At 44.1% G+C, this 26,003-nt stretch overlaps 1 protein-coding gene across 1 annotated transcript in view; it reads left to right on the forward strand.

Annotated features, from left to right (window-relative positions):
• The first annotated feature begins 280 nt into the window (after window positions 1-280).
• The window catches only part of COLEC12 (collectin subfamily member 12), a 178,788-nt gene continuing 153,065 nt past the window's right edge, over window positions 281-26,003 (forward strand). The window contains exons 1-2 of the mRNA XM_046672036.1: window positions 281-513; window positions 18,291-18,341. Coding sequence (XP_046527992.1) covers window positions 507-513; window positions 18,291-18,341 — 58 coding nt within the window. The 5' untranslated portion in view covers window positions 281-506. The remainder of the gene's footprint in view (window positions 514-18,290; window positions 18,342-26,003) is intronic.

Genomic DNA, 26,003 nt, shown 5'->3' on the forward strand with positions numbered 1-26,003 from the left:
GCGACACTGCTTCCCCACTCTCTCACCGGCCACTTTAGGTAGTTTGGGGTCTAGAGAAGAGATCGGCAGCAGCACCTTCCGCGCACACTGAGGGTGACACTTGACCACCCGGGGGACGCTTTCCTCCGACCGCGTTCCGCTGCGGGTCCAGCGGGCAGCAGAGAGCCCCGGGGAGCGCGGGCGAGGACTGGCCGGCGCGAAGCGGCCCAGGCAGGGGCGGGGCGGGCGCGGGGGGCGCGAGGGGCGTGGGCGCGGCGGCCCGGCGGCCCAGGGGGAGGGGCGCTGGCGGCGCTGCGCCTCCCGCCCGGGGTGAGCCGCGCGCGAGGCGGCCCGCTGCACAGAGCGGTGAGCGGGAAGCGAGCGGACGGCGGCGGCGGCGACGGAGGGCTAGAGCGCGGAGGCCGACGGGCGGCGCGGCTGCCATGGGCGCGCAGTGACCGGCTGCGCAGCGCGAACTTCCTCGGCGGCGCGGAGCTCCCGGCTGGCGGTGCGTCTCCTCGGTCACCATGAAAGGTAGGGCGGTGGCGGCTGCGCGGGGCTCGGGGCCGGCGGGGCGCGCTTCGGGGCGCGCAGGAGGGCGCGGAGGTGCGTCCCTGCGCGAACTTTCTGGGGGCTGAGGGCCCGCGGAGACCCGGCGCCGGGGTCGTGCGTGCGCCCTTGGGGCGCCCCCTGCTCCGGAGTTGGGCACGGCAGGAGACCTAGAGGTTGGGGTTTTGAAGCGCGCAAGTATGTTCCCCATCGAGTTTCTGCAAAGTAGTTGGAAGCCCTGAGTCGTTGTTTAGAAATTCCGGTTCTCAACCTTCTAATTGACAAGATATGCGGAGGAGAGTGAAGGCATCATCATTCCCCCCCCCCCGCCCCCCCACAGGCCGTTTTCCGCTCGGCAGCGCTCCCCGCTCCCTCTGGGGTCTTCTCTCCTGCCCGCAGTTGCCGTTTCTCCATCCGAGAAGTCTCTGTGCTGCCGGCCGGGTGTTTGCTCCCGGACTCGGGGATGTTCTCGGTGCGCCCTCCCCACATCTGGCAATGATTAGGTGCCCGCGGAGTTCAGCTGGCTCGGAGAGTGAGTTTGGCATCTTTCTGCATCAGGCCCACTGACTGGAAAACAACTGCTCTCTGTTCCGCGTCCCTTCCGCGTGCCCGCCTGTGGAGTTGGTGTGCCCACGTGTGTTCAGGGGTGACACACGTCGTCCCGTTAATCGTCCCCTGGGCGGTGTCCTCTGCAGGCTGGTATAGGGATGTGTCAGACGTTATCATACCTTTAAACGGAATCACGAGGAGACGGGCTTTAGCCTTCTGTTTAGCAGAAACACAGAGATCTGTCAGGAGAATCCTGATTTACATGTGAGATAAGTAATTACGGCCGAAGCATCCAAGGGGATCCTTTGGGGATGGGCAAGCGTGGTGTTTATCCAAGACTCGAGTTCCTGGTTTTGTGCTAGGATAACACGTTTCGGTGCCCGCGCGGGTTGGGGTTGAGTGAGGGAGCTGAGTGCGAAAAGCCGTCGATCCCGGGGACCGAGTTTCCAGCCTGCCCAGCCACGCAGTGTGGTCGCTGTGGCTTGCCAGCGTTGCTGTCCGAGGGAGGCGCCCCGGGAGCCCACACGCTTGGAGAGAAACCTTTGGCTCTAGGTTTCTCTGAAAGGCACTTCTCGCTAAACTGTCTGGAGCATTCATGTGCCACCAATTTGCTCTCTTTCCAAGGCGTTATGTCTCTACGTGAGGAGACCCTAGAAAGGGAGAGGACTGAACGCCAGGTGAAACGTGCCCGCCCCAGGGAAAGGAAAACAAAAGACAAGATACAGCTCTCTGGCTAGTGGTGTGTGTTCCTTCTCTCTCCGACTGTTTCTGTTTTCTCACTTGTGTTTTAGGAAACACGCACTTTCCTTCGTTAGCGCTGATTAAAGGACCCTCTCCAGAAAGGAGAGTGCACAGGGCTAAAAGTTACTCTGAGGCTCAGTTACCATCATTTTAGCCAGAAGTTAATCTCATTGCTGGTCACTGAGGCCAGCAGTTTGTGAATTCTTAGAAAGATACGCCTGCTACTCACTCCGTCAGCTCCCATGTGGGTTCCTAAATCCTGAAAATCTTGTTATGCTTTTCACTGGGTAAATGACCATTACTGCAGTTTGGGTACTTTTCAGTGTTAATTCAAGCCTGCAATGGAAAACACACCTGAAAGTCTTAAAAATGTTTTTGTGAGATTTATGCTGTGTTCTGGACCAGCTTGCAGACTTCCCGGAGAAGGCTCGTTGCTTACCCCCTGTGGTCTGGGCACCTCCTCAAAGGCTTCACTCACCTTCTGCCCCAGTAGGGGAGAGGGACTGGTGAATCTCTGGTTAGACTAGTCACTTTGAAGGCGTCTTTTAAAGTGAAATAGTCTGTGAGAAGTTTGCTTACCAACTGTTGCTTTTTAATTTGCATTCATCTCTCTAGTTGGTGAAGTGGGGAAGGGAGGGGACAGTAATAATTTTTTAGTACCTACTAAGCACCAGCCACTGTGCCATGCCCTCTACAAGCACTCTATAAATGAAGCCTGTCAATAACGCTATGAGGTAGGTATTTTAACCCCCTCACTGTAGACATGGAAACTGAGTCTAGAAGAAATAGGAACTGGTAACTAGGAGGATGGGAAGCATCTAAAGACAAGCTTTGCCTGTTTCCCTGTGTTGCTTGGAAAGACCTAGGACACCAGATACGATCACCTCTAGTGTAGACTAGAAGAAAAGTGAATCTCAGACACGAAGTAGCCAGGTAACCCACAATTGGTGCAGCGGCCAGAAAGGGGTGGAGCCAAGAAATTGGACACAAAACTTCTGAAGCTGAGCACAGAGGGCATTCCTAGCCCAAAAGGAAAGCTGCCTTTACCAAGTAGAATTATTTTTGACAGTTTGCCATAGGTAAACAACCCAGAGTTTTTCTTGGGTTCGTGATTATGTCGCATAGTTATTAACTCATTATACTTCAGAAAGCCAATGTTTCATTAGAATTTGATTTTCCTAAATGATACATGTCAATGACAAGCCTTGCAAATGCTTAAAGTAGTTAAGGTAAAACATTCTGTAGCCAAATAGATTAGTGGACACCTTAGAAGTTACAGAGGTTTATTTGCCAATGCAAAAATTTAGCTCCTGTGCGAGTCAGATGCCTTTTTAAGATACCTATTTGACTTCCTAGTTTTCGTGGCTAGACCCTGGTGGTGGCCTCTGTAATAACCCTGGCTTTGGGAGTGTAATTCTGTATCTGTGGTGGGCCACAGCACCACCTATCTGTTGCATTCAGCAAATATCTGTCTCGGCACTATTTCCTCCATCCCTTGAGTCACAAGTACCAAAATAATGACATCATTATATATTTTCCAGAAGAAAATTACTTACTCCATTGCTGCAATACTTGAAGTCTTCCAAGATGATTAAAACATCAAGTTGGTTTTAATTTATTTCCAATTTCATTTTCAATTAGCTGTATTGCACCATAAATCTCATGGTTTGGGATAAATATTCACATTCTTTATGAAGGAATCTGACTCCTCTAGAGTTAGGTGTGTCATTACGAAATAACATTTCTGGTCTGAAAGTTGGCAATATTGATGAGTTTCAATGCAGCAGCACTGGTTGTCTAAAAGACGGCTGAAAACCACCACCAGGATGCGGGACCACAGAGGTCCAAACCACAGTTGTAATTTAACACAGGGAGGAGGTTGGTGCCATCAAAACACAGTGTTCAGCTGCTTATTTTTGTGCTTTTGAATATAAACATTTCTGAAATACTGTTTGGCAATAATACTTTTAAAATGCACTGGTAAGCAGTATACTTCTACTGCCTGTAGTTTTCCTGGACTCGTGGTCTCCTTGCTGCCCAGTGTCTCTCTAAGATTTCTTGTCCTTACCTGGAGTAAGCAGACAAGCATGTAAGGGCTGACTGCATTTAACATCGAAAGAATCATGTTTTCTGAAGGAAAGTGGAAACAAAATGAGACCTTTTCCCCTTCACTCATTTGGAATTGGGGCTGCCCTTCCTCTGGAAGGCATATTTACAATCTAATTACACTTTTAACTTTTGATTAGCTGGGGGATTCTTGACATTCTTAATCTGAGGTTTAATTATTGCTAAGTATAGATCTTCTCTGTGGTCTCGTATGCAGTTTCCCAAGATTGTTCCCTGCTCCCCTTCACCATGTGGCTCATCCACTGATCATGATGTGAGTGGAAAAGGCTGCTAGATGATAGCTTTCAAGCTATATGATAAGTAAGTGTCTGCTTTTCAGAATTAATGTTATTCTCATTAAAATATTATTTCAGGGCCCAGCCTGGTGGCCAAATGGTTAAAGTTCCACCCACTCCACTTTGGTGGCTCAGGTTCGTAGGTTTGGATCCCGGATGCAGACTTACTCTGCTCACCAGCCGTGCTGTGGAGGTGTCCCACATACAAAAAAATAGAGGAAGATTGGCACAGGTGTTAGCTCAGGGACGATCTTCCTCAAGCAAAAAAAGAGGAGGGTTGGCAACAGATCCTCCTCTCAGGATAGCTCAGGGCCATCTTCCTCAGCAAAAAATGTTTATGTATATAATTTCAAAACAGTTGATGCAACTGCTGCCAAAGTAATTTAAATGGCCCCAAAAGTATTCATTTTCAAATGGGAAAATAGACATTTAAATTTTGTGATAGAAAAGTATGTTTTGCCTGTGGGTAATCTCTTGGGGGGCAAGTCTGACACGCACATCTCCCCTCAGTGGGAAGCAGGGGTGGGGCCCCAGGAGAGGACGCCCAGAGCTCAGCCTTCCTGCTGGCAGTGTGTGTCCATGGTGCTTTGGAGCTTCAGCTGGTGAATGCAAGTGAAAAGAAGTCAGGCAGTTGGGGTCAGGGGGACAGCGTTCTAGGGCTTGGAGCTGATCATCTGTGAAGAGAGTGGCCTGCACCGTGAGATCAGCTGGCTGGTCCTGCCCTCTCCATCTTCTGCTCTTTTGCCACTCCAAAGGCACAGGCTCTCTCTCTCAGCATCTGGAGTTCCTGTCTATGGCTGTGAGGCAGGGAACAGGATCATGTGTTGGAAGATCAATGCTAGGGACCAGGTTGATCTGTAAGGTGGTTTGTACTTACAAACAACTTCTTAGGTGTGACTCATAGGCCTCTTAATACCCCCACTTATTACTTTTCTCCTTAATGATTGCTAACATTTATTGAGCACCTGCCATGCCAGGTGCTCCTTTTACAGATTTTTTACTCGTTTGCTTCCTTTTACAGATAGGTAAACTTAGGCTCAGACAAGTCGAGTTACTCATCTAAGGGCACTCAGCTGGGGAAATTGGTATTTTAACTCAGGCAGACTGACTCCAGAACGCACATGTTATACCTCTAGCTTAGGCTCCTTTTAGCCACACCCTAATATTTCATTCAGTCAACACATCTTTGTTAAGTACCTAATGTGTGCCACATTCCACTAGATACTGAGTGAGCCAAATAGAGAAGGTCGTACTGTCTGGTCTCAAACCTCTAATAACCTGGCATCAAAGGTCTAAAGAAACTGATGTGCTCTTCAGCCAGCCACTGGAGGAGACTCTCTAGACTGGAGCTCTTACAGAGATAAAGCAGATTCCAGGGCTGCTGCCCTGTGCCGAGTTTATCTTCTGGGAGGTTTTGCTTATAGCTCATTGAATGAATGCGCATGGCCCACTGAAGCCATCGACTCTGATAACAGCCCCTGCACCAGTCTTGCTGACAGGTTTGCCATAAGATGACAGAACTTTGTCAGAAGTGCCATTTTCAGGAACAGACCGTAACCACCAGTAAAAAATAAAAATAAAAATTAAAAATAATAAATAAACATCTTAAACAAGGGATAGGGAGGTATAGACATTCTTCATGGAATGTCTTTCTTTCTTTACTGCTGACAACGGTTTCTAACCACACACACCATCTAAAGCTTGAAGGAGGTAACTTTTCAGTCATGCAGTGATTTGATTTCTATTTAAGTGAATGATATTTCAAGAGTCCAAACCAATATAGTACCTGGAAAATGTCCTGCTGACTGCTTCAGGGACCTTTGTAATTGTATAGGAGTGGAAGCCAATGAATGCAGAAGTTAGTAACCCCAAATTAAGATTCCAAAGAGGTCCTAGGAGCTCTCCTGACCCCTGAATTTATCATGAATATTCAATCAGTACTCTTAAAAAATATAAGAGAAATGTATGTTTCAGCATGGGAGAAGACTTAAAATTGAGTAGATTTATGGACTTGGATAAGTTAAATATGACTCCTTTATGTTTCCTGAATGTCTTGGGATTATAACTCAGTATTACATAAAGTCATATTCACTAGCCTGAGAGGGTGGACATTGGACGTTCTGTGTGAAAAACGAACTTGTCATTGGTTCTGTGGAAGTATCTGCACTTCTCTGGGCCTCAGTCATTTCCTTGTGCGATGGAGATGTTAGGAAACTAGCTGATGTTTATATAACAATTTATTATTCGGAGGTAAAAGAGTCCAACTTTATAGTTGATAATGTATACTTTAAAATATAACTGTTTCATAAAATGTAATTATGTGTAGTGATCCCAGGAGTTGGACCTGATAATTTTAGTGTGCTGGCGAGGAGTGTGTGCTCTGAAACCAGGGGACCTGGTGACCACATGCAAATTACTTAACTCTCAGGGCCCCCAGTTTCCTTATCTATCACATGGGGGATAATCGTGGCACCAACCTGATAGAGTTGTTCTGAGGATTAATACGTTAGTTAGTATGGATCAGTTGTTTAGAATGGTGTCTAGCACTTAATAAGAACTCAAGACATTTTAGTGATTGTAATACTATACAGTAATTATAACCTGCTGCTTCCTCCAGGCAGTAATATAATTGCCAATTATGAGCAATTTGTGTTGTTAATCAAGTGATATAGTTTATACAATGAAGGCAAAAGTTCAGTTTTGAAATCCAAGTAATTTTTGAATTTCAAACGTGTTAAAACTGACCTCAGGAATAGCAGGGAGCTGTGCTCTCTGTGGGGGACAATGTTAGTATTGGTCGATCTCCACTGTCATCACTCGTGTTATGTCGTCTTTGTAATGTAGTAAAAAATCAGCCCTACTGAAAATGCAGAGACCATATTTATAGCGAAGTTTGTAATTATAGTGAAATAGTACAGTTTTCCCATTTGTTACGATAGTGGTATAAAGTTGTTGAATATATGTAAATACATTTAATTTACCTAGGAGCACTAATTTTCCAGGAGCACTATTGTTGAGGTGCCTACTGATGATCCCATAATATTTTTAATGATTTGTATCTCAAATCCAGTGTCCAATTTTATCCAGTAGGGATTTGACATCAAGGAATCAAAACATAAAATAAATTAGTCTTTAAATAAATATTAGGACAGGCGTACCTATAGTATTTTTTTTTACCATATGACATCATATCTGTTTCATTGGTACTATTAATTTTCCATTAAGCTGTCATATTTCTATTTTGTTTATTATTTACAATTGGCCATCAAGTCCTAACTAGCTTTCATTTATTCTTTATTTAGTATATTATTTAAATATACTCAAATGTTCAGTACCTGTGTAGCCTCTGTTCTCAAGGAACTTGCCCTCTGGTAGGCAGGATAAGACTTAGGTATAAACAACTGGAGGCCAGCGTCAAAGGTGAAAAGTGCGCTATTGGAGGTTGAGACAGGTGCTGCTGGAGGACAATGGAGGAGAGGGCAACTTGGCTGAAGACAGGGATGTTTTCATTTGGAGGGGATATTCAAGCTAATCCATTATCTTGAATTATGCTTCCTATTTCAGATTACATTACTCTAATAGGGTAAAAGTAATTAGAGCCAAATGGTACCTCGGGCCGCCCTGAAAGATTCAAGTGTGACACTTCAGTGTGGGAGGTGAGAGAAAATCAAATTCAAAGTTTTCTCAAACGTTGTCTCCTAAGCTCAATTTTGGTTCATCATTTGTAATTAATTATAATATATTACTTTGGCGTAACTGTTTGGGTAACCTAAAATAAAGTTAAGTGACTTCAAAACAAAACAGGTGTATCAGTTATTTTAGTTTGTTAGTTTTTTTTTAACAAAGACTACTTATTTTTTGTGTGCCTCCAGAGAAATGGATGGCATTAGTTTTTCTTGCCAAATGACCCATGTGTTTGAGGCCCTTATAAAAGTTGAGGCAGTGTTTCAAGTCCTCATCCTGACTCTCATTATTGACCTGACCAACGTGATTGGATGAGAAGGTCCCTCATAAAAGAGAGGGAGGCACATCACCTGCCCTGTAGTTACCCAGGAATGATAGCTGTGGGGTCAAGGTTTTGAGTGTCATATTCGTTTCTTACTTTTTAAGTTGTTGAAGTTGGCTGCTGGGGTAATCTGGTTTAGACCCTACTACCAAATATTACCAATCTAGGCATAAAAGTAATGAAAAAATTCCCTCAATTTTGTTCGACTGTAAAGGCAGGAAAAAGATACCATATCTCTCTTTTTCCTAAAGGCAAGTATCTACTGTTTTTACAAACATCAGAATTACAAGTTGTGCTAGAAATTGGAATCATTTTGTGTCTTGATAATTTTGACTTAAAAAAAAAACTATTCCACTGAATCAAAAAGTGATCCTATTGTTGCAAAACATAAAATTCAGGAAGCAATGGAGTAATTGAAATAAATCTCCTGTAATATTTGGGATAATCTACAAGTATTAAATTGCTACAATTCCTTTATCCATTTGGAGTGGAGGGGGGAGACTTGGAGCGGTTAAATGGAAGGCAGATATAATTACCCCATCAAAAATATCCTGAACCTTGATATTTTATTACATTGCTCTGAGCTCATTTACTGGCAGAGTACTTAACAATTGTGGCCCAGAACTGCCAATGGGGCAAAAAGAAACTATACAAGGGGCCACATGAGGTTTTATATTTGTAAAGCTATAAAACCAGGGCAAATATTACCAATACCACTCTTAGGGTTAAATTGAGGTTAAAGAATGTCTGTCTTGCAGTTTTTATACCCCAAATACATTGAGATAAATCTTCTTCAATATCAAGTAGACACTCTAGTGCCAATTAGCTACAGTTCCAATTGAGCACACCCCATGTATTACTCTTCTGCTAATCAAACTTCCCTCCCATCACCCTCCCCCAGATGCTCACTTCAGACTGGAGCTTTGTGTCTTTTGAAACTAGATAATTAAAGGAACCCCTCCCCAAACCTCAAGCCATTCTGTATTTCATGAACTTTCAAGGCCTGTGATATTTATTTGGGGGCTTAGAGGATAGTAGTTGCTATTGCCTCCTGTGACCGTTACGTCAAAAAAAGCCCTCATGGGGCCGGCCCAGTGGTGCAGCAGTTAAGTTCGTGTGCTCTGCTTCAGCGTCCTGGGGTTCGCCGGTTTGGATCCTGGATGCAGACCTACACAGTGCTTGTCAAGCCATGCTGTGGTGGCCTCCCACATATAAAGTAGAGGAAGATGGGCATGGATGTTAGCTCAGGGCTAATCTTCCTCAAAAATAAATAAATAAAATTTTAAAAAGCCCTCATGCAGTATTAATTAAGCACCTGGTATGTGTTGGTGTTTTCCCTGTATCAGTTCACCTTTTCCTCCCAACACTGTGTGCAATAGGAATTATTGGTCCCATCTTCTGGGAGACTGAGAGGCATCCGTGAGCTTACATTGCCTGTACAAGATAGAGCCCACCACAAACCTTTAAACTTCTAGGTTTAAAACTTCAAACTTTTAATTCCAGAGTCCAGGCTTTGCCATTCCATCAACCTCTGGCCTTAGGGAAAAAGTCTTCCAGAATAACACGGCAACATTTTAAGTGGATATGCAAAGTATTTAGCAACCAGAGTGACAGACTATGGAGGCCACAGTTCCCACAGATGACCACATGAAAGCAACTTGTGAAACACTGGCCAGTGGAGGGTGGCCGTAGATTCATGGATCCAGATGGCACTGGGCATTTGGCCCCAGGGGTGCAGGGGCACCTTCTCCCCTTGTCACCACTCAGGCCTGGCACAATAAGTAGTGCTGGTGGGGACAAACAGGGACAACTTGCAGGAATGCTCAGTGCAGAGGGTGTTCACCAGCTGGTTTGGAAGCAGTTAGATATTTTAACAGCTGATGGGATTGAACTCTGGTTCTAATAGTGATGACTATACAAGAGCCAGGGCTGCATTGAGGTAGAAACAGGAGAGAGCAGCTGATAGATACACACATGTGGATGGCAGCACCAAGGCCAGCTTGGAAAAGAAGTCTGAATGCAGCCTAGCCTCTGTCCACGGTCCTTCAGCCTGGCTCCTCAAAAAGTCTGAACTACTTCTGTTTTATTTGGCATTTTTCAGAACCTATTTTGTGCCAGGTATTTGAGGCCGCAGGTCCAAACTTTTTATTCTGTTGCTTCAGGTTGAACTCTGCACGCAGGCTCTTGGAGCAGGTGCCTTTCTGGTCATTCGCTTCTGTTGGACCTCTGCTGAGCACTTTTCTTTTTGTACTTGACTTTCATCTTCTATTCACATTCCCTTGTTTCCTTTTCTTTACTTTATTTCTTGTTTTTATCAAGGTTAGAGATGCACATTGTTTAAAGAGTCAAATAATGTCACAGATTTATTATGAAAAACAGCAATTTCCTGCCCAGCCCACCTTCATTTCATCATTTTCCAGTCCCCAGAGGCACCCTCTTGAGATGTTTCTAGCATTTTCCGTTGGCATTTACTTCTGTTTCAGTTATCCACTGACGCCTGAAAAACCATCCCCAAACCCTGTTGCTTAAAACTACAGCTGTTTATTTGCTCACAATTCTGCCATTTGGGCCAGGCTAGGTGGGGATGCTGGTCTCTGCTTCCTGAGGTGCTGCTGGGCCGGACAGCCTCACTCCCGTGGCTGGAGTGTCAGCAGGGTGGCTGAGGGCCGGCTGGAATCTCTCTCCTTCCCTTCAGAGTTTCTCATCCTCCGGGGATCCTCTCTTTCTAAGTGGCCCACAGTCCATTAGGATTGTTGGACTTTTCACATGGCAGCTGGCTGCCAAGAGGGTAAAAACTGAAGCTGAAAGGCCTCTGAGGCCCTGAGGTCACCCCCTGCTACTTCTGCCACTTTCCATCGGCCAGAGCAAGTCACGGGGCCTCCCAGATTCCAGAGGAGTGGAAATGGACTGGCATATGGAGAGGTGGAAAGAATTGTTGGTAGCCCTTTATGTAGACGATCTAACACAACCCCATATCTCTAAGTGACATGCTTATGGTGCTCTTGCTTATCATTATTATTATCATTTATAGGCATTAAGTATTGATTTCCCTTTATAGCAGATGAGGGTTTAGTTCTTTCACCCTTCGCCTCTACCGAACAAGCCTCACAGACACCTCTGTTCCCCTCCATCATCCCAATATAGTTATAATACAATCTTGATTCGATCAATATGAGTTGGTGTTTATATTGTTGTGAGGATAAAATGGTCTTCACAGCTGACTCATATTTGTTTATTGCATAATTTCATTTCACCTGGAGTTAATAACCCTCTTGTTATTTTGTTTAGCTTCCTATGTATGTATACATCTTCATTCATCCCCAAAGTATCTTCTACTTTCCTAAATCTCCACACAATGTGTTCAAACATAGTGGTTATTCTCTCGTTTTCATCTTCTTGAAGAAATCTTTCCTGGAGCCTTCTGACTTATTCAGGGTTGGGGTTAGGTTAGGGTATACACATGCGTGTGCACACGTGCACACAGACACACACACACATGTCTTTTGGGGTTTGTTCCTTATTTTAGTGGAATATATTCTCCAATAAATTCCTGAGAAAAGTGTGCATGAGAGGTACGTTTTTGGCAAATCTGCAGGTCTGAAAGGGGTTTTATGTTACTTACTCATTTAATTGAGAGATTTCTATGTTGGAAATAATTTAGCCTTAGAGTTTTGAAGGTGCTGATCTATTTTCTTTTAGCCCCAGTTTTGCTGGTCAGAAGTGTGAAGCCATTTTTTTTTATTCTTGTAAGTAATCTTTTTTTCCTGTCTGGAAGCTTTCAGGGTTTTCTTTTTGTCCTCAGTGTTCTGAAATTTTATGAAGATGTCCCTTAAGTGGATCTCTTTCCTCTGCTTGTGCTAGGAGGTGATGGGCCCTTTCATTCTGAACACTCTTGTCCTTCAGTACTGGAAAAGGTTGTTCAGTTATTCCTCCCGCGGTTGTCTCCTTCTGTTCTTTTTCCTGAGACACTTGGTATTTGAATATTGGACCCACTGAATTGATTCTCTAATTTTCTTCTTATCTTTACTCTTTCCTACTTATTTACCTTTTTTTCCTACTTCTGGAATATTTCAATTCTATCTTCCAACTCATCTATTAAGTTTTTGTTTCTGTGGTCATATTTTTAATGTCCAAGAGTTCTTTATTTTTCTCTCATCTTTCCTTTTTTAATAGCATCCTGTTCTTATTTTATGGATATTTTATCTTCTGTCTTTACAAGGATATTAACAGTAGGAAGTGGCTTTTCTTTTTGAAATTTTTATCATCCTGCATATTGTATATTTCCTCCCAATTCTTTATCTGGTTTCTTTATTTTCATCTCTGTCTTTCCATATTAGAGGCTATGCCTGGTGTCTGGTGATCCTTGGCTATCTTCTCATATGTAAGAGCAGAGCAGTCTAAAAGTTAATTAGAACCTCTTTGTTTTGGTGGGTTTTGTGAACTGTGACTGTCAGTCTAGGCTGACCTGGCTGGGCTGTTCCTTTGGGGACCTCCTGGGATTAGAATCATTAGTTTATTTTTCTCTGAACTGGTCAGATTTCCCGGGAGGAACCTTCCAGTCCTTAGCCTGGAGGGTACAGTCTGGCTGACTGGGTGGGAGAAGAGAACTGAGTGTCTGAACATTCAGCATGTAAACTTTCACCTTTTCCCCTGATTCCATTACAGGCCCCTCATCTCTGCTGTTCCTGGTGCCTGGTGGACAAGACATCTTTTGTTTTAACTTCTCTGAATAGTAAATCTTAGATCTTCTGCTGTGTTCAGGGAGGGGCAGTCACTCAGCTCTGGGGGTACTTGGGAGGTACCACTACACAAATCATCCATTTAAAGTATACAATTCAGTGGTTTTTTGTTTCTGTATATTCACAGGCTTTGCAACCATTATTACAATCAATTTTAGAACATTTTTGTCACCCTAAAAAGAAACCCCAAGCCCATTAGCAGTCACTCCGTATTTTTCCCTAAAACCCGAGCCCTAAGCAACCATTAATCTGCTGACTCTACACATTTGCCTCATGTGGACATTTCATATAAATAGAATCATACAACATGTGGTATTTTGTGATTACTTCTTTCACTTAGCAGTGTTTTCAAGGTTCATCCATATTGTAGCATGTCTCAGTACTTCATTTCTTTTTATTGCTGAATAATGTTCCATTGTATGGATATACCATAATTCATTTATCCATTCATCAGTTGATGGACATTTGGGTTGTTTCCACTGTTTTTTACTATTATGAATAATGCTGCTACAAGCGTTCATGTACAAGTTTTTATATGGAGATATGTTTTCATTTCTTTTGGCTGTTTACCCAGGAGTGGAATTGTTGGATTATACGGTAATTCTATGTTTCAACTTTTGAGGAGCTGGTTTCCAAAGTGGCTGCACCATGTTGCATTACCATCAGCATATGAGGGTTCTAATTTCTCCATATCCTTGCCAACACTTACTACCTTTTTGAGTATAGTCAGATGCTTCTTAAACATACATTCAACCAGTCCTCCTGTTTTAGCTTCATCTTTATTCCTCTTCCAGAGTGACCTGTGTCCCAAATTCCTGAGCCTTTTCGGGATTCTGTGATGTAAACCATTGCTTCTTCGCTTTCCCTGCTGCTGACACAGGGCTCAGTTTCTTGGGTCTGTGGAGTCAGTGACCATCGTGGTGTGGAACTCGAGGGTCCCACAGACCTCAGTCTTAGTCTTGGTCTGGCTGCTCACAAGTTGTGATACCTTGGGTTAAATTACGTAACTTCTCTGAACCTCGGTTTTCTCCTCTGTAAAATAGAGAAGCATAATGAATGGGAAGCACGTAGCATTCAGTAGTTACTGACTAAATATTGGTTCTCTTATCTTCCCTAAGCATGGTGGATATTCAAAAAGAGAAAGATTTAATCTCTTCTTTTCAGGAATTCATCAGCTAGTGGGAGAGATACACACATCTATTACTCTAATCTGCTTGATTTTCAGCAACTGCTACTGAGTGCCTATAATGTACTAGTGGCTGAGGGAACAGTGTGACAGGTTTCCTGTTTTCAGATGGGTTTCCACCTGGTGGAGTCAAAACCAAAGCTGGAATCTAAGGCAGATCGAGGCAAGTGCTGTCACACTGATAGAAAAAGAATGCTGGCAAGGAGAGGTAAATTCCAGCCACAGGGATATCCCACAACTTGGTCCACAGATTGATTGGAACATTTTAATATGTATGACTTCAGCTTTCTAAGCCAACGAAACTAAAATTCATTGAACTCGTGGTACTCTAAAATAGCTGGGCTCAAAGAATACATCAGCAACAGAGTTCTGTTCAGTGTTCTCTATCACGAAACTTCTGACCCACGTGGCTCTGTGCCAGTTGCCAAGGAAAGTAAATAAATAAATAAATAAATAATAAATAAATAAAGATCACATTTTGAAATAGGCAAGCAAAAGACAATGTAGCCCAGAGCTATTAAAATGAAAATGCTAAAGTACAACTGGGGAAGCCAAGAAAGTACATTCTTGTAGAAATGAATCTCAAATTAAACACGTTTTGTTAGTTAGTATGTTAAGGTGACTTCTTCCCTACAGAAGCAGGGGTCAGGTTATGGCCACTGCAGAACTTAGGGGCCTTAATCTTAACCAAATCCTGCTCCTGTGGGAGTGTAGAGTTATGTGGCTTAGATTGTCTCAGAGACAGATTGTGAAGAGTCGTAAGTTACTGAGGTGACTGGATCTTTTCTAGGGAGAATATCCTTATTTGAATGTAGCACTTTTGCAGGCCCCTGATGCCACAGAGACAATCTGGGACCCATAGCTGGGGTCTACGCAGTGTGAGGAAAGACTTTGAGAACAGAATATCACATGGTGCGTACTGTCAGGCTCTTTGTCTTCCTCAAACCTGTCTGTCAGCCACTGGGGCTTGTCACAGTCTTCACCCTCTAAAACGATGGGGTGTTAGGAACACGTAACCTCTCATCCTTTCTTCTTTCGCTCTTGTAGCCCCGTGTGGGTTGTCCACACAGCCACAAGCCCCATCAGCTGTTGCCTCTTCCTCTTTCTCAATTCCCTAAATGCCTAACTCCATCACCAGCCTGTTTGTGAATCGGCTTCCTGTTAACTGCACAGCTGGGGAAATTTGGCAGCTGGCTCCGGGGGACACCTATGCTAATTATATACTGAGTGTTACCTGCCCAACTCTGTCCAGCTTTTAAGGATATGAAAAAGGAATTCTAAAGTCAACTCTTGAAAGCATTGAGTAAAACAAAGTGAAACCAGTTTTCTTTCCTCTCTCTTAGCACTTCTCAGAGTTTCCAAGAAAGGGGTGCAGCATGCAGTGTTTCCCAGATTCTCTTTTTCCCTCCACAGAAGAATGAAGAAAGGTGATTTCAGATGCTCCTCTGTCAGACCTTCCCTGATCACCTCAGGCAGGCATGATCCCTGCTGCTTTACTTGTGCCCCTCATGTCTTATATGATCTTCTCACTTATCATAGAGTTGGGTGAGATAGAAGTTTGTATTCTTTTTTTTTTTTTTTTGAGGAAGATTAGCCCTGAACTAACATCTGCTGCCAATCCTCCTCTTTTTGCTGAGGAAGACTGGTCCTGAGCTAACGTCCGTGCCCATCTTCCTCTACTTTATATGTGGGACGCCTGCTACAGCATGGCTTGCCAAGCGGTGTCATGTCCGCACCCAGGATCCGAACCAGCGAATCCCGGGCTGCTGAAGCGGAACATGCACACTTAACCGCTGCACCACCAGGCCGGCCCCAGAAGTTTGTATTCTTTTAGTAGCTGCTATAAGAATTCCTGATCCTTTTGGGATGCGGGTTAAGACAAGAAGCAGGAGAGCCTCTTGAGTCCTATTAGGGGTCACCTATAAGGCCTTGTTTTCTTGAACCACTAACAGGTCTGAGTATGTTCATTGGGAGGTGGGGCTGAATTGCTTTAATAACAAAACTGTGAGACGTTTGAAGTTCCCAGGGAAATGTCAGGAAGGAGAGAGGAGTTAGTCAAACTAAATGCTGCATGGGAAAAAGATCAGAGAGGAAAAAGAAAACAAACAAACAAACAAACTAATGTAGGCTTGCTGAAAAGAAGCTTTGAGGGAGAACCGAAATGTCTAATGGGAAATTTTAAACTGTTTGCTATTGGGGGCGCAGCATAAATTGCCCTTTTGTTTCCACTGTGAAGTCGTCAGTGCTGCCTCCTTGGCCCACGACGTCCGTGTGTGAGTAGATTCTTTCACAGATGTGCGTGGCAGCAGAGGGACTGGAGCTGGCAGGGGAAGCTGATGCCTGGGTGGCATCGTTACCTGTGTTCATGTCTCTTCCACTTCACTAGGCTATAAGCGTGTATTTATTGAATGAATGAAGAAATGAATGTATGGCTTTCTAAGCAGAAGCAGCAGACAAAGGTTTCTCTTTAACTGAGACTAGACCAGGCCTCTCAGCCATTAATATGATAGAATTGCTAAGGAAAGCCGGCACAGAGGAGGGGCTTAATATGTATTTGCTGAACTAACCAATCACTGAGTTAGTGAGAAAGGGGCTGTTCTCTTGGTTGTCAGCATGCTCTTCCTTGTAGAAAGAACTAAAGCTTTCATCTTTGACATCTTTTAAATGTAGAAATCTTTTAAAGTGGAAGACTACTTTAATGATAAGACCTGGCTTTCTAGGTTCCAAAAAAGATTTCTTCCCTGTTCTCTGAATAAGGAAACAATGGTAAAATAGAAAGATATCATGCCTCTCCATTCTGTATTAGAAATAATTGCTCTCTCACCTATGTTTTCATAGCACTCCATTGCAAGCTAGTGTTCTAAGGTTCACCACATGGTATTATTGATATCATGCATCTTGAGTTTTTCCATAATATTTGAGGTTCCACATATAGCCAGATATTCTACTTGAGGGCTGAAAAAGACAATCACAGAGGCTTCATTTTCCTCCTACATGCCTCTCTTCCTTGAAAGCCCATCAGCTTCTTGAGGGGTGGGACCGTGTCTCACTCATTGCTAAAGCAGCACTGCCTGGCAGTCTCTGGTCCATAGTAAGTGCCAAATAAATGCTTTTGAACTGACCTGCATGTGGGGCAAAAGCTGGGTATTGGTGCAGTAATGGTGACCAACTCAAGAATAATTGGTCTGGGCTCCTTGGAAAGACCCGGACTTGATACCTTTACATGTCATCAAAAGTGTCCTTTAATTGCATGATAAATTGCCAGACTCATACCTGGCAGAACTGTAAAATGAGAAGTTCTTTATCATTTTGATAAGGAATTGCCTCAAGTCCACATTAGGAGGGGGATCTAGGCGTTTTGGTAGACAGCTTTGCCGACATAACATCCGTCTTGTTTCCACAGTGGCCCTACAGTTAGGAATTCCCACAGCAAGGCCGTCTTTGAGATACTTTTGCTGGGAAACCATCTGTCAGTCCCACTTATGCAATGGAAGGAGAGCGGGGCAGGATTTGGTTTTCACTGCAGGAGTCATGCTGGGCTCCTGAGATGTGACAGTTGGTGGAAGAGATGGCCCCAAAGCCTGGGCATCTGAAAGGGAGGGCTTCGGAGTTGGTTATGTGAAGACAACCGTTTGGACAGTTAATTATTCAGCCATTCATTAAACAAAATTTATTAAGCTCCTGCCCTATGACAGGCACCATTCTAGGCCCAGGGGATTCACTCATGAACCAAGACAGAAAAAGTTTCTGCTCACAGGATGTATGATGACACACACAAACATAAATGAGGACAATATCAGAGAGTAATATTAAAACAAGTTGGTGTGACAGGGAGTGGCTGGTTGGTGGTCTGGAAAGGCATCTCAAAGGCGTCACACTTTGGCTGAGACCTGAATTAGGAGTCAGATAAAGAACAGGAGGAAGAGCATTCCAGGCACAGGGAGCAGCGAGTGCAGGGACCCTGTGGTCTCTCTCAGAAAGCATGGTGTGTTCCAGGAACAGAATGAAAGCCACTGTGATGAGTGTCGTGGGTGCAGGGGAGGCTGGAACAGATGGAAATTGGGGCAGTTGAGTCCCACACTGACCCTGTGCTTCTGGGCCCTACCAGGGTTAACATTGTGTCTTTCCTTCTCCTACAGACGACTTCGCAGAGGAGGACGAGGTGCAGTCCTTCGGTTACAAGAGGTTTGGTGAGTTCTAACAAAGCTCTTTGCCTTCTCCATGCTCCACTTGAGATGCGGTAACAAGAACCATTGCCAGACCTTTGCCACACATGAACATGTGTGACTAAGAGGCCCAATTTTGGTTGGAAATTGAATTTCTGTATAACAGGTGGATGATTTCTCACAATGCTGAGCGACGGGACAGGAGCCGTGCTCAGGCGTGGGGAAGTGATGGGGTGCTTATGGGGTTTGCGGAATACAAACCAGATGGCTTAATAGGCAAAACATGGTGGGACAAGAGAGGAGCAAAAATACATGGGATTTCTCTATTTTGATATTTAGAGAATATCTTTTTCCTCTTTTCCCTCAGGCCCCCTGTTCATAACTTAGTGTTAGTGGATGTGTGAAAGGAAGACTTTTTCCAGGAACCCAGCTAGACACAAGTGCTCTGTGGTTGGCTGAATAGTGGCCCCCGAAGATATCTCCATCCTCATATGTGGATCTGGAATGTTACTTTATATGGCAGAAAGTGCGTTGCAGATATGATTATGTTGGAGAGCTCGAGATGAGGAGATTGTCCTGGATTATCGGGATGGGCTCTAAATGCAATCACAAGTGTCCTTATAAGAGAGGGAGAGAGGGAGATTCGACTACCAAGAGGAGAAGGCAGTATGATGATGGAAGCGGAGATTGGAGTGCTGTGCTCCAAAGGTGGAGGAAGGGGCCACAAGCCAAGGAATACAGGTGGCCTCTAGAAGCTGAAAAAAGTAAGGAAATGGGTTTTCTGTTCAGACCCTCCAGAGGGAGCATAGCCTTGCCAGCATCTTCATTTCAGCCGACTGAAGCTGATTTCAGTCCTCTGGCCTCTAAAACTGTAAGGGAAGGAATTTGTGTTCTTTAAGCCAGCACGTTTGTGGTCATCTATGACAGCAGCCGTGGGGAGCTAACACATGCTTCTCTGCCTCCCCGGCTGCTGCACACGGTGCTCTTCTCTCTGACTGTGCTTTTCCTGTTCTACAATTTGGCTTTGAACTGACAGTGAACATTGCAAAGTTCCAAAGACAGTTCAGGGGAACTGAGGTTTTTATGTCCAGCTTGTTTCTGTGCCTTGGCCAGAGGAAATGAAGAAGGAGATAGGAGAAAAGAAAGAGAGAGAGAGTGTGTGGTATGTGTGTGTGTATGTGTGTGAGAGAGAGCGAGAGAGAGAGAGACAGAGAGACAGAGAGAGAGAGAGACAGAGAGAGAGAGAGGGAGGGAGAGAGAGAATATGAAAGAGAATGAATCTACTTCCTGTTGTTTAAAAAAAAATCCTGGCTGGACTTTGATGTAAGCTAACAACCCTCAGCTGCTCTGGCTCCTGCATCACTTTAGCATTTTTCCTTCTGGATACACACTTCTGCATTTCTTTCTGGGAAAAAATATGGCTTTAACATAGGAATGCAGTGGCACCAAGCCTGCAGCTCCTCCATTCACACGCTGGCAGAGGGGTTTATGCTCAGGACTTCTCCCTTCCTCCACACTGCTCTTCTTTATCTACACAATTACATATTTCTGGATTGGGACCCTGTGTTGTCCTGCTTTCCTGTGGTGTGTTCACTGAGGGTGGTAGTAGGAGTGAAAATGAAGCCAAGAATTATAAAGGAAAACAAAACAAAACGAAAATTGAAAGGCAGAAATAAAAAGGAAAAACAAACTGGTAAAAATAAGGCAGGATAAATGTTGACATGGGGATGTATTTTGGAAATCAGTAGATTTCAAATCTGTATTTGGAAATCAGTAGAAATATGAAGAACCAAGAGAAAAGTTTTCTTTAGAAAGAGTGACCTTGGGAGAAATCTTATTTAAAATTTTATGACCATGTAACTAGCTAGGTGGGTGGGGATTTGGTGAAAAACACAAGAAAATAATAAGTTGCTGAAAGGATTTAATTTATGGTGGTTAAATTATGTGTAGAAATCACAAACTGATGACTCAGAGGAACATGATAACAACTGACAAATGTTGGAGAGCATAACAGAGAGGCGTGAAGAGATTGATACCAAGTGATACAAGTAGAAGAGAGGGATGTTAAAATGGGAAAGGGGCTGGCCCTGTGGCCGAGTGGTTAAGTTCTCGAGCTCTGCTTCCGTGGCCCAGGGTTTCGCCGGTTCGGATCCTGGGCGTGGACATGGCACCACTCATCTAGGCCATGCTGAGGCAGCGTCCCACATAGCAGAGTCAGAAGGACCTACAACTAGAATATACAATTATGTACTGGGGAGAAAGAAGAAGAAGAAGAAAAAAAAGATTGGCAACAGATGTTAGCTCAGGTGCCAATCTAAGAAAAATAAATAGATAAATAAAATGTGAAACCTTGGGATAGGCGGTGAAAGAGACATTCCGAAGTTTAGAATTCCTGGATTCAGCTTTTGGACAAAGTGGTGGATATCCAGCATAGGGGGAGAGTGGAATGTTGGCAATGGAAAAGGCTTGGAGATGATTGAAATCAGCCTTTAGTTTTCCAGATGGGGAAGGTGAGACCCAGATAGATGAAGTCCTTGCTCAGCAAGTTAGCTGGCTCTGGGATTGGATGCTGGGTCTTCCAACTCTCAGGCTAGTGCGGTTTTGGGGAGGGGTACAGCAATGAGGTTGGGGTGACCTCTCAAATTCTGTGTCCTAGAAGGGTCCCTGCAGTCCTGGAACCCTAAAGTGGGCTGAATATGTAATCTGGCCATACCAGGGTGGCCTTGTCACTTTTACAGGTCCTAGGACTCTAGACCTGATTCTGTAGAAGAGAACTGGTTTTTCACTTCCTAAGAAGTGGCCAAAGCTGGTCATTGAAAGCAGCAGAATCCAAGAACCCACTCCTTCAGGTACGGTTAAACCTTAACCATTAAAAGAGGACAAAGTTGGTAGTAAAGTGGTGGGTGGGAGGCATCCAGAGACCAGACAGCCCTGTGGGTGCTGCCCCTCCTTACTCCTGTGACTTGAAACCAGTCACTTAAACTCTGTGTGCCTCAGATGCTGCATCTGCCCGGTGCGTGCAATGTCACCTGCCGAGGTAGGTAGGTCTGCCTCACAGGCCTTTGATGACACTAGGAGACCAGAGGGACAAGTGCTTTGAAGGTGCAGCCCTATCAAAACAAAGGTGGTGTTATCACTTTCCTGAGATTTTGGGCTATTATCGCTCTCTAGACGTTTGGGTACAGCCTCTGCCGAACATGAAAGTGTAGCAGGTCTGAGACCTCATTCCTGAAGAGATGGAAATATGTGATTTACCTCTGGACGTGGTGATATTGTTGGCTTTTATTTTTGGAAACTATAAATAGGGTTAGTTATTGTCTAATTTTAGGTATGACTTGTTCATGCAAATACAAGGATCACAACCTGAATTTAGACTGCAGATGAACCAGGGTTTAATAATTTGCAGAGCAAAGGGGCCAGTGTTTTTGCAAATTGTTACATAGTGGGCCTGTTTCCAAAGGCATTCATATATAGTCATTCGTAAGCATTTGCTGCATAAAGTCAAGGCTGTTTACATAATAATAATGTGCTTTTTCGAATTCAGTGCAATATTGCAATAAAGAGCAAAATGGGCGATCTTCTCTGGTAATCTAGTGTGATGTGGTATTATTTTAGGACCATCATCCCTTGTTTATTTGGGGATTCATTATTGCATTTTAGGTTCAACCAGATCTTCTGTTTTTCTTCTGTCTCTCCATATGTTAGCAGCTTGTTAGCGCCTTTCCAGAAGTTCTGGACAGGTGTCTGGAGAAGAGGCAGAGTTAAATCTGATGGGTTTGCCACTTATTTGCTCCTCTGACAACAACTTCGAGGAGGGGAAGCCTTGAAAAGTTAATGAAGTGAGCATTTTCAAACTTTCATCAGGCTCTGAGGGTCAGCGTTTCTTGGCCCCAGGTTGCAGAGCTAATTAATTTGGGATGTTAACTATCATTATAATTTGGCAGAATTCGTTCTCTGGAACATGAGGTGCCAGTATATTAACTTCTATTTTCTGTAGATAGAATCTGATATATACTACAATGATGTCTTTCTACTTATTTCCCAGTTACTGTTTTCTTCAAAAATAACACACATGGTTCTAGAATCCTGTGTTATTATGGTTACCAGAAAGGGACAGAGAATTAGTGTATATCTAAGAGATTTTATTATAAATTTTGTGTTTTGTGATAAATTGATCCAAAAATGTCTTCCGAAACTTTCTGATTAGTCATATGATTAACATGAATGCATTCAAGTTAAAAAATTTTTTTTCTTTAAAATGATATGGAGTAGGAGGAAAGAAGAATGTCATTTCAGTTCCAAGGGATAAGTGCATGAAAATTCCACTCCAGGAGGCCAGCAGGCTGCGTGCCATCTTTCCCATTTGCTGGCTGCTTTTCACCTTTTCTGGAGGCAGTGGGGTGCAGTGGTTAGGTGTGTGGGCACTGGAGCCAGATGTGGGTTTGGATCTGAGTTCTAACACTCACCAACTGTGTAACCTTGGGCACGTTATTGTCCAAAATTGTAAAGTCTCAGTGTCCTCCCTTGTAAAGTTTGGTTTATCATAGGCCCACTTCATAGGGTTGTTGTGGAATTAAGTGTGGTGCTGGGTTAGCACAGTGCCTGGCACACTGTGAGCACCCCATAAGTGTTGACCATCGTTCTGATACTAGGTTCCCTCTTAAACCTTTCGGTCCTGCTGCTTGAACATAGTGCCTAGGATTTAGTAGGCTCCTGGAACCTTCTTGTAGCCAGCAGCCTCATGGATTTTTGTTCCATCACACCCCCTGCTTTTCTGCTAAAACCTAGGAGTGGCAAGAAGGCCTGAGGACCGCGCCTCTCTGCCCAAGCACCTGATCGGCAGTGTGGGAGCCTAATGGCGAGCACCACCCCGAGGTCCCTGGCCCTCCTTCTGGATCCTGCTTTGCCCCATTTCTGTGCTGAGGAGAGAGGCAGTAGACCGATTCTGTTTCATTGATAGCATTGGGTTCTCTTGTGTTATCTTTGGAATATAATCTGGTGTAATAATAGGATGTCCAAAGTTGGAATGATGAAGGAGCAAGAGGTAGGCAGTTCCACCTGTGAAAATCATGGGTCGATGTAAGTCTTGACAGTGAGCAAGAAGGGGCAGCTGGAAACATTGTTGTTTGTGTTTGACAAACAAAGCTTTGACAAAATTGCTTCCTTGGGGCTCAGCTATAGGGAATATTGATAGCTATGAGAGAAAAAGATCTGAAAAATTGCAAACTGTGAAACAATAACAAAAAAGTAAAAGGAAACATTCTCTATGGAGTAGAACTCAAGTCTTTTGTAAAAACTAAGTGGAAAAATCCTAAGAAAACTACTGAAAAATTATTTCAGGGTTACAGCCAAAAAAGGGGTATCAGATGCCTTTTCCTAAGTATGTTGCCTGAAGTGGGGCTTTGGATGGTTTTGTTCGCCCACAATTTCACCCTGTACCTGTAGTTTCAAGCAAGCTGGGCTTTTTCTTTTCCCTTTCTTCCCTTGAATAATTTCAGATCAGCAAGAATATTTTTAACAGTTTAACCTGCACAGTGCTGAGTACGTGGAGGCAGCCTGAGAAATCTGTATTGAATAGAGCCCAGCCCTGTTGCAGAATGCCCCCACCCTACCCCTCCTTCCAAACTCATCCTCCAGAGAGAGAAACCATGAAACTACAAATCAATGACTGTAGGTAAATCATTGAGCTGTTTCTTGCCAAGAGGTTTAGAGGAACTGAATGTCTAAAAGTGTAGAAGAAATAGCTACACATACATGCTCAGCCAAACCCGGGAAAAAAAGGTTCATCCAAGGCACATGTGAGTCTCTGCTTTCAGTGCAGAGGACTGAAAGAGTTTACCAAGAGGATGCTGGCCTGTCTTTGGGAAGCTGCTCAAGATAAGCACGTGGATGCCTCCACTTCTGGTGGTTTGGCCTTGGGGACCAGGCTGCCTGTCTCTCCTCTCCTGGGATTCCTCCCAGAGCCTGGCTTCCACTTTGGATTCAGAAAAGGCGCTGCTTTGAAGTCATCCACCTCCAACAACAAAGGAGGGCTCCACGCATTCCTCTCACCACAGCCCTTCAGGACTGACACCAGCAGAGTTTACCCCTTTCCCTGATAAGAATGCCAGGAATTTCCATCATTTCCTGTGGGGAACGACTCAGTCAGCCCAGCATGAGGCTGTCCTTTCAGCAGTACCTTTTCCAAACATCTCTAAAGGGGAAAGGTACCGCATCAGGCAGGGACTGACCCCGTGCAGAGAGAGAGGTTAAGGGCAGGGAGCAAGAGTCTGACTTGGTGCCCCTCTGGGATTTCTTTGAAGTGTTCAAGCCGTTTGCATCACTTAGTGGGAGGGTTTTATTTATGTGCTTTGTGAATCCTAATGGAGTTGATATTTCTGATTGTATAAGAATTTGGAGTCAGATGGCTGTGGAGTAGTAGACACATAAGAGATTCTCAGGTAGAATCACCTTGAGGCGGATTTGCTGAAGAGCTCACACGGCCCCTCAGCCTCTGCTTCCAGTCAGCCAGGTGGGGCTCCTGAGACCTGAGAAAGGAGTTTGCCAGGCATCACTTTCTTTTAAATAACCTGAGGAGATTTCCTAATTTTCACCCTTACAGATGATATTCACAATCTCCCTGGCCAACAGTGATTGTCCAGGTTTCACTTCTTTTCCCATCAAGAACGTCTCACTGTTAGGCCAGATCCTCCCGCTTAGGCTTTCTTGCTCATCAGTAGAAATTTGTTCAACACTGTGTTCCCATGTGACTATGATTTTTTTTTTTTTTACCATTTTCATGTGAAAGAAACCATTAAGCATCCTTTCTTGAATATCTACTATATGCTATGTGGTTTCCCACTCATTGGTTCATTTAATTCTCCCAGAAATCCTTCGAGGTGAGAATTACCTGCAGTTTGCAAGTGAGGAAACTGAAGCTCCCAAGGCTGAGTGGCATGGTCAACATTGAGTTCACCTTGACTTCACTCCTCACTGATCTTTCCACCCTGCCCATGGCTGAGAAGCACACAGATGTGTCCATTCTCAGAGCATCCCAAGATTTTGATGGGAAAATAAATGATCGTAGATATATGTGGATTAAATCAGCAGCTGTTTATACACGGTCTTATATTTCATAATATTTATAGATTGAATACTTGAGCCCTGAGTTTTTCAACCATTTTAAGTATAATTCCTCCCTGCCCTTTCCTGGTTTTCATTCACTTATGAATCCTGGCAAGAACGTAGTGGTGGAGAAGAGGGAGACTAATTTGTTTTCCCTAAAATTGGGTTGAAGCTGAATGTGGTTTGTTTTTATTTTTGGAAAAATTAAAGAAAAATCTACTCAGCCATTTTCCCGTTATGACAGCATGAAGACATTAGGTCGTTTCTAGTGTTTGGTTGTTGGCGGTAGGGTGGGAAAGAGTTATTACTTTTGGTAGCAACTGCAAGCAACTTAAAACAGATGAACTCTGAAACTTTCCTTGAAAGATCCGAGTTGTTCGTTTGGAGGCTGCCTGGGAAAGGTAAAGATGTCCTAGAGCCGTAGGTTTGGAGGGAAGAGCGCTGTCCTCAGCAGCGTTGTGAGCTGGAGTGGCTCTTTTTCTCTCTCATGCTCCCCATTGGTGCTGTAGGGGAGGAGGACATTTCCTCTCCCCAAATGGGGGTTCGTCTGGCTGGAGAACGAATTAAATTCACATGAGACAG

Source organism: Equus quagga, chromosome 9 (genome assembly GCF_021613505.1).
Source record: "Equus quagga isolate Etosha38 chromosome 9, UCLA_HA_Equagga_1.0, whole genome shotgun sequence".
Taxonomy (NCBI): Eukaryota; Metazoa; Chordata; class Mammalia; order Perissodactyla; family Equidae; genus Equus; species Equus quagga.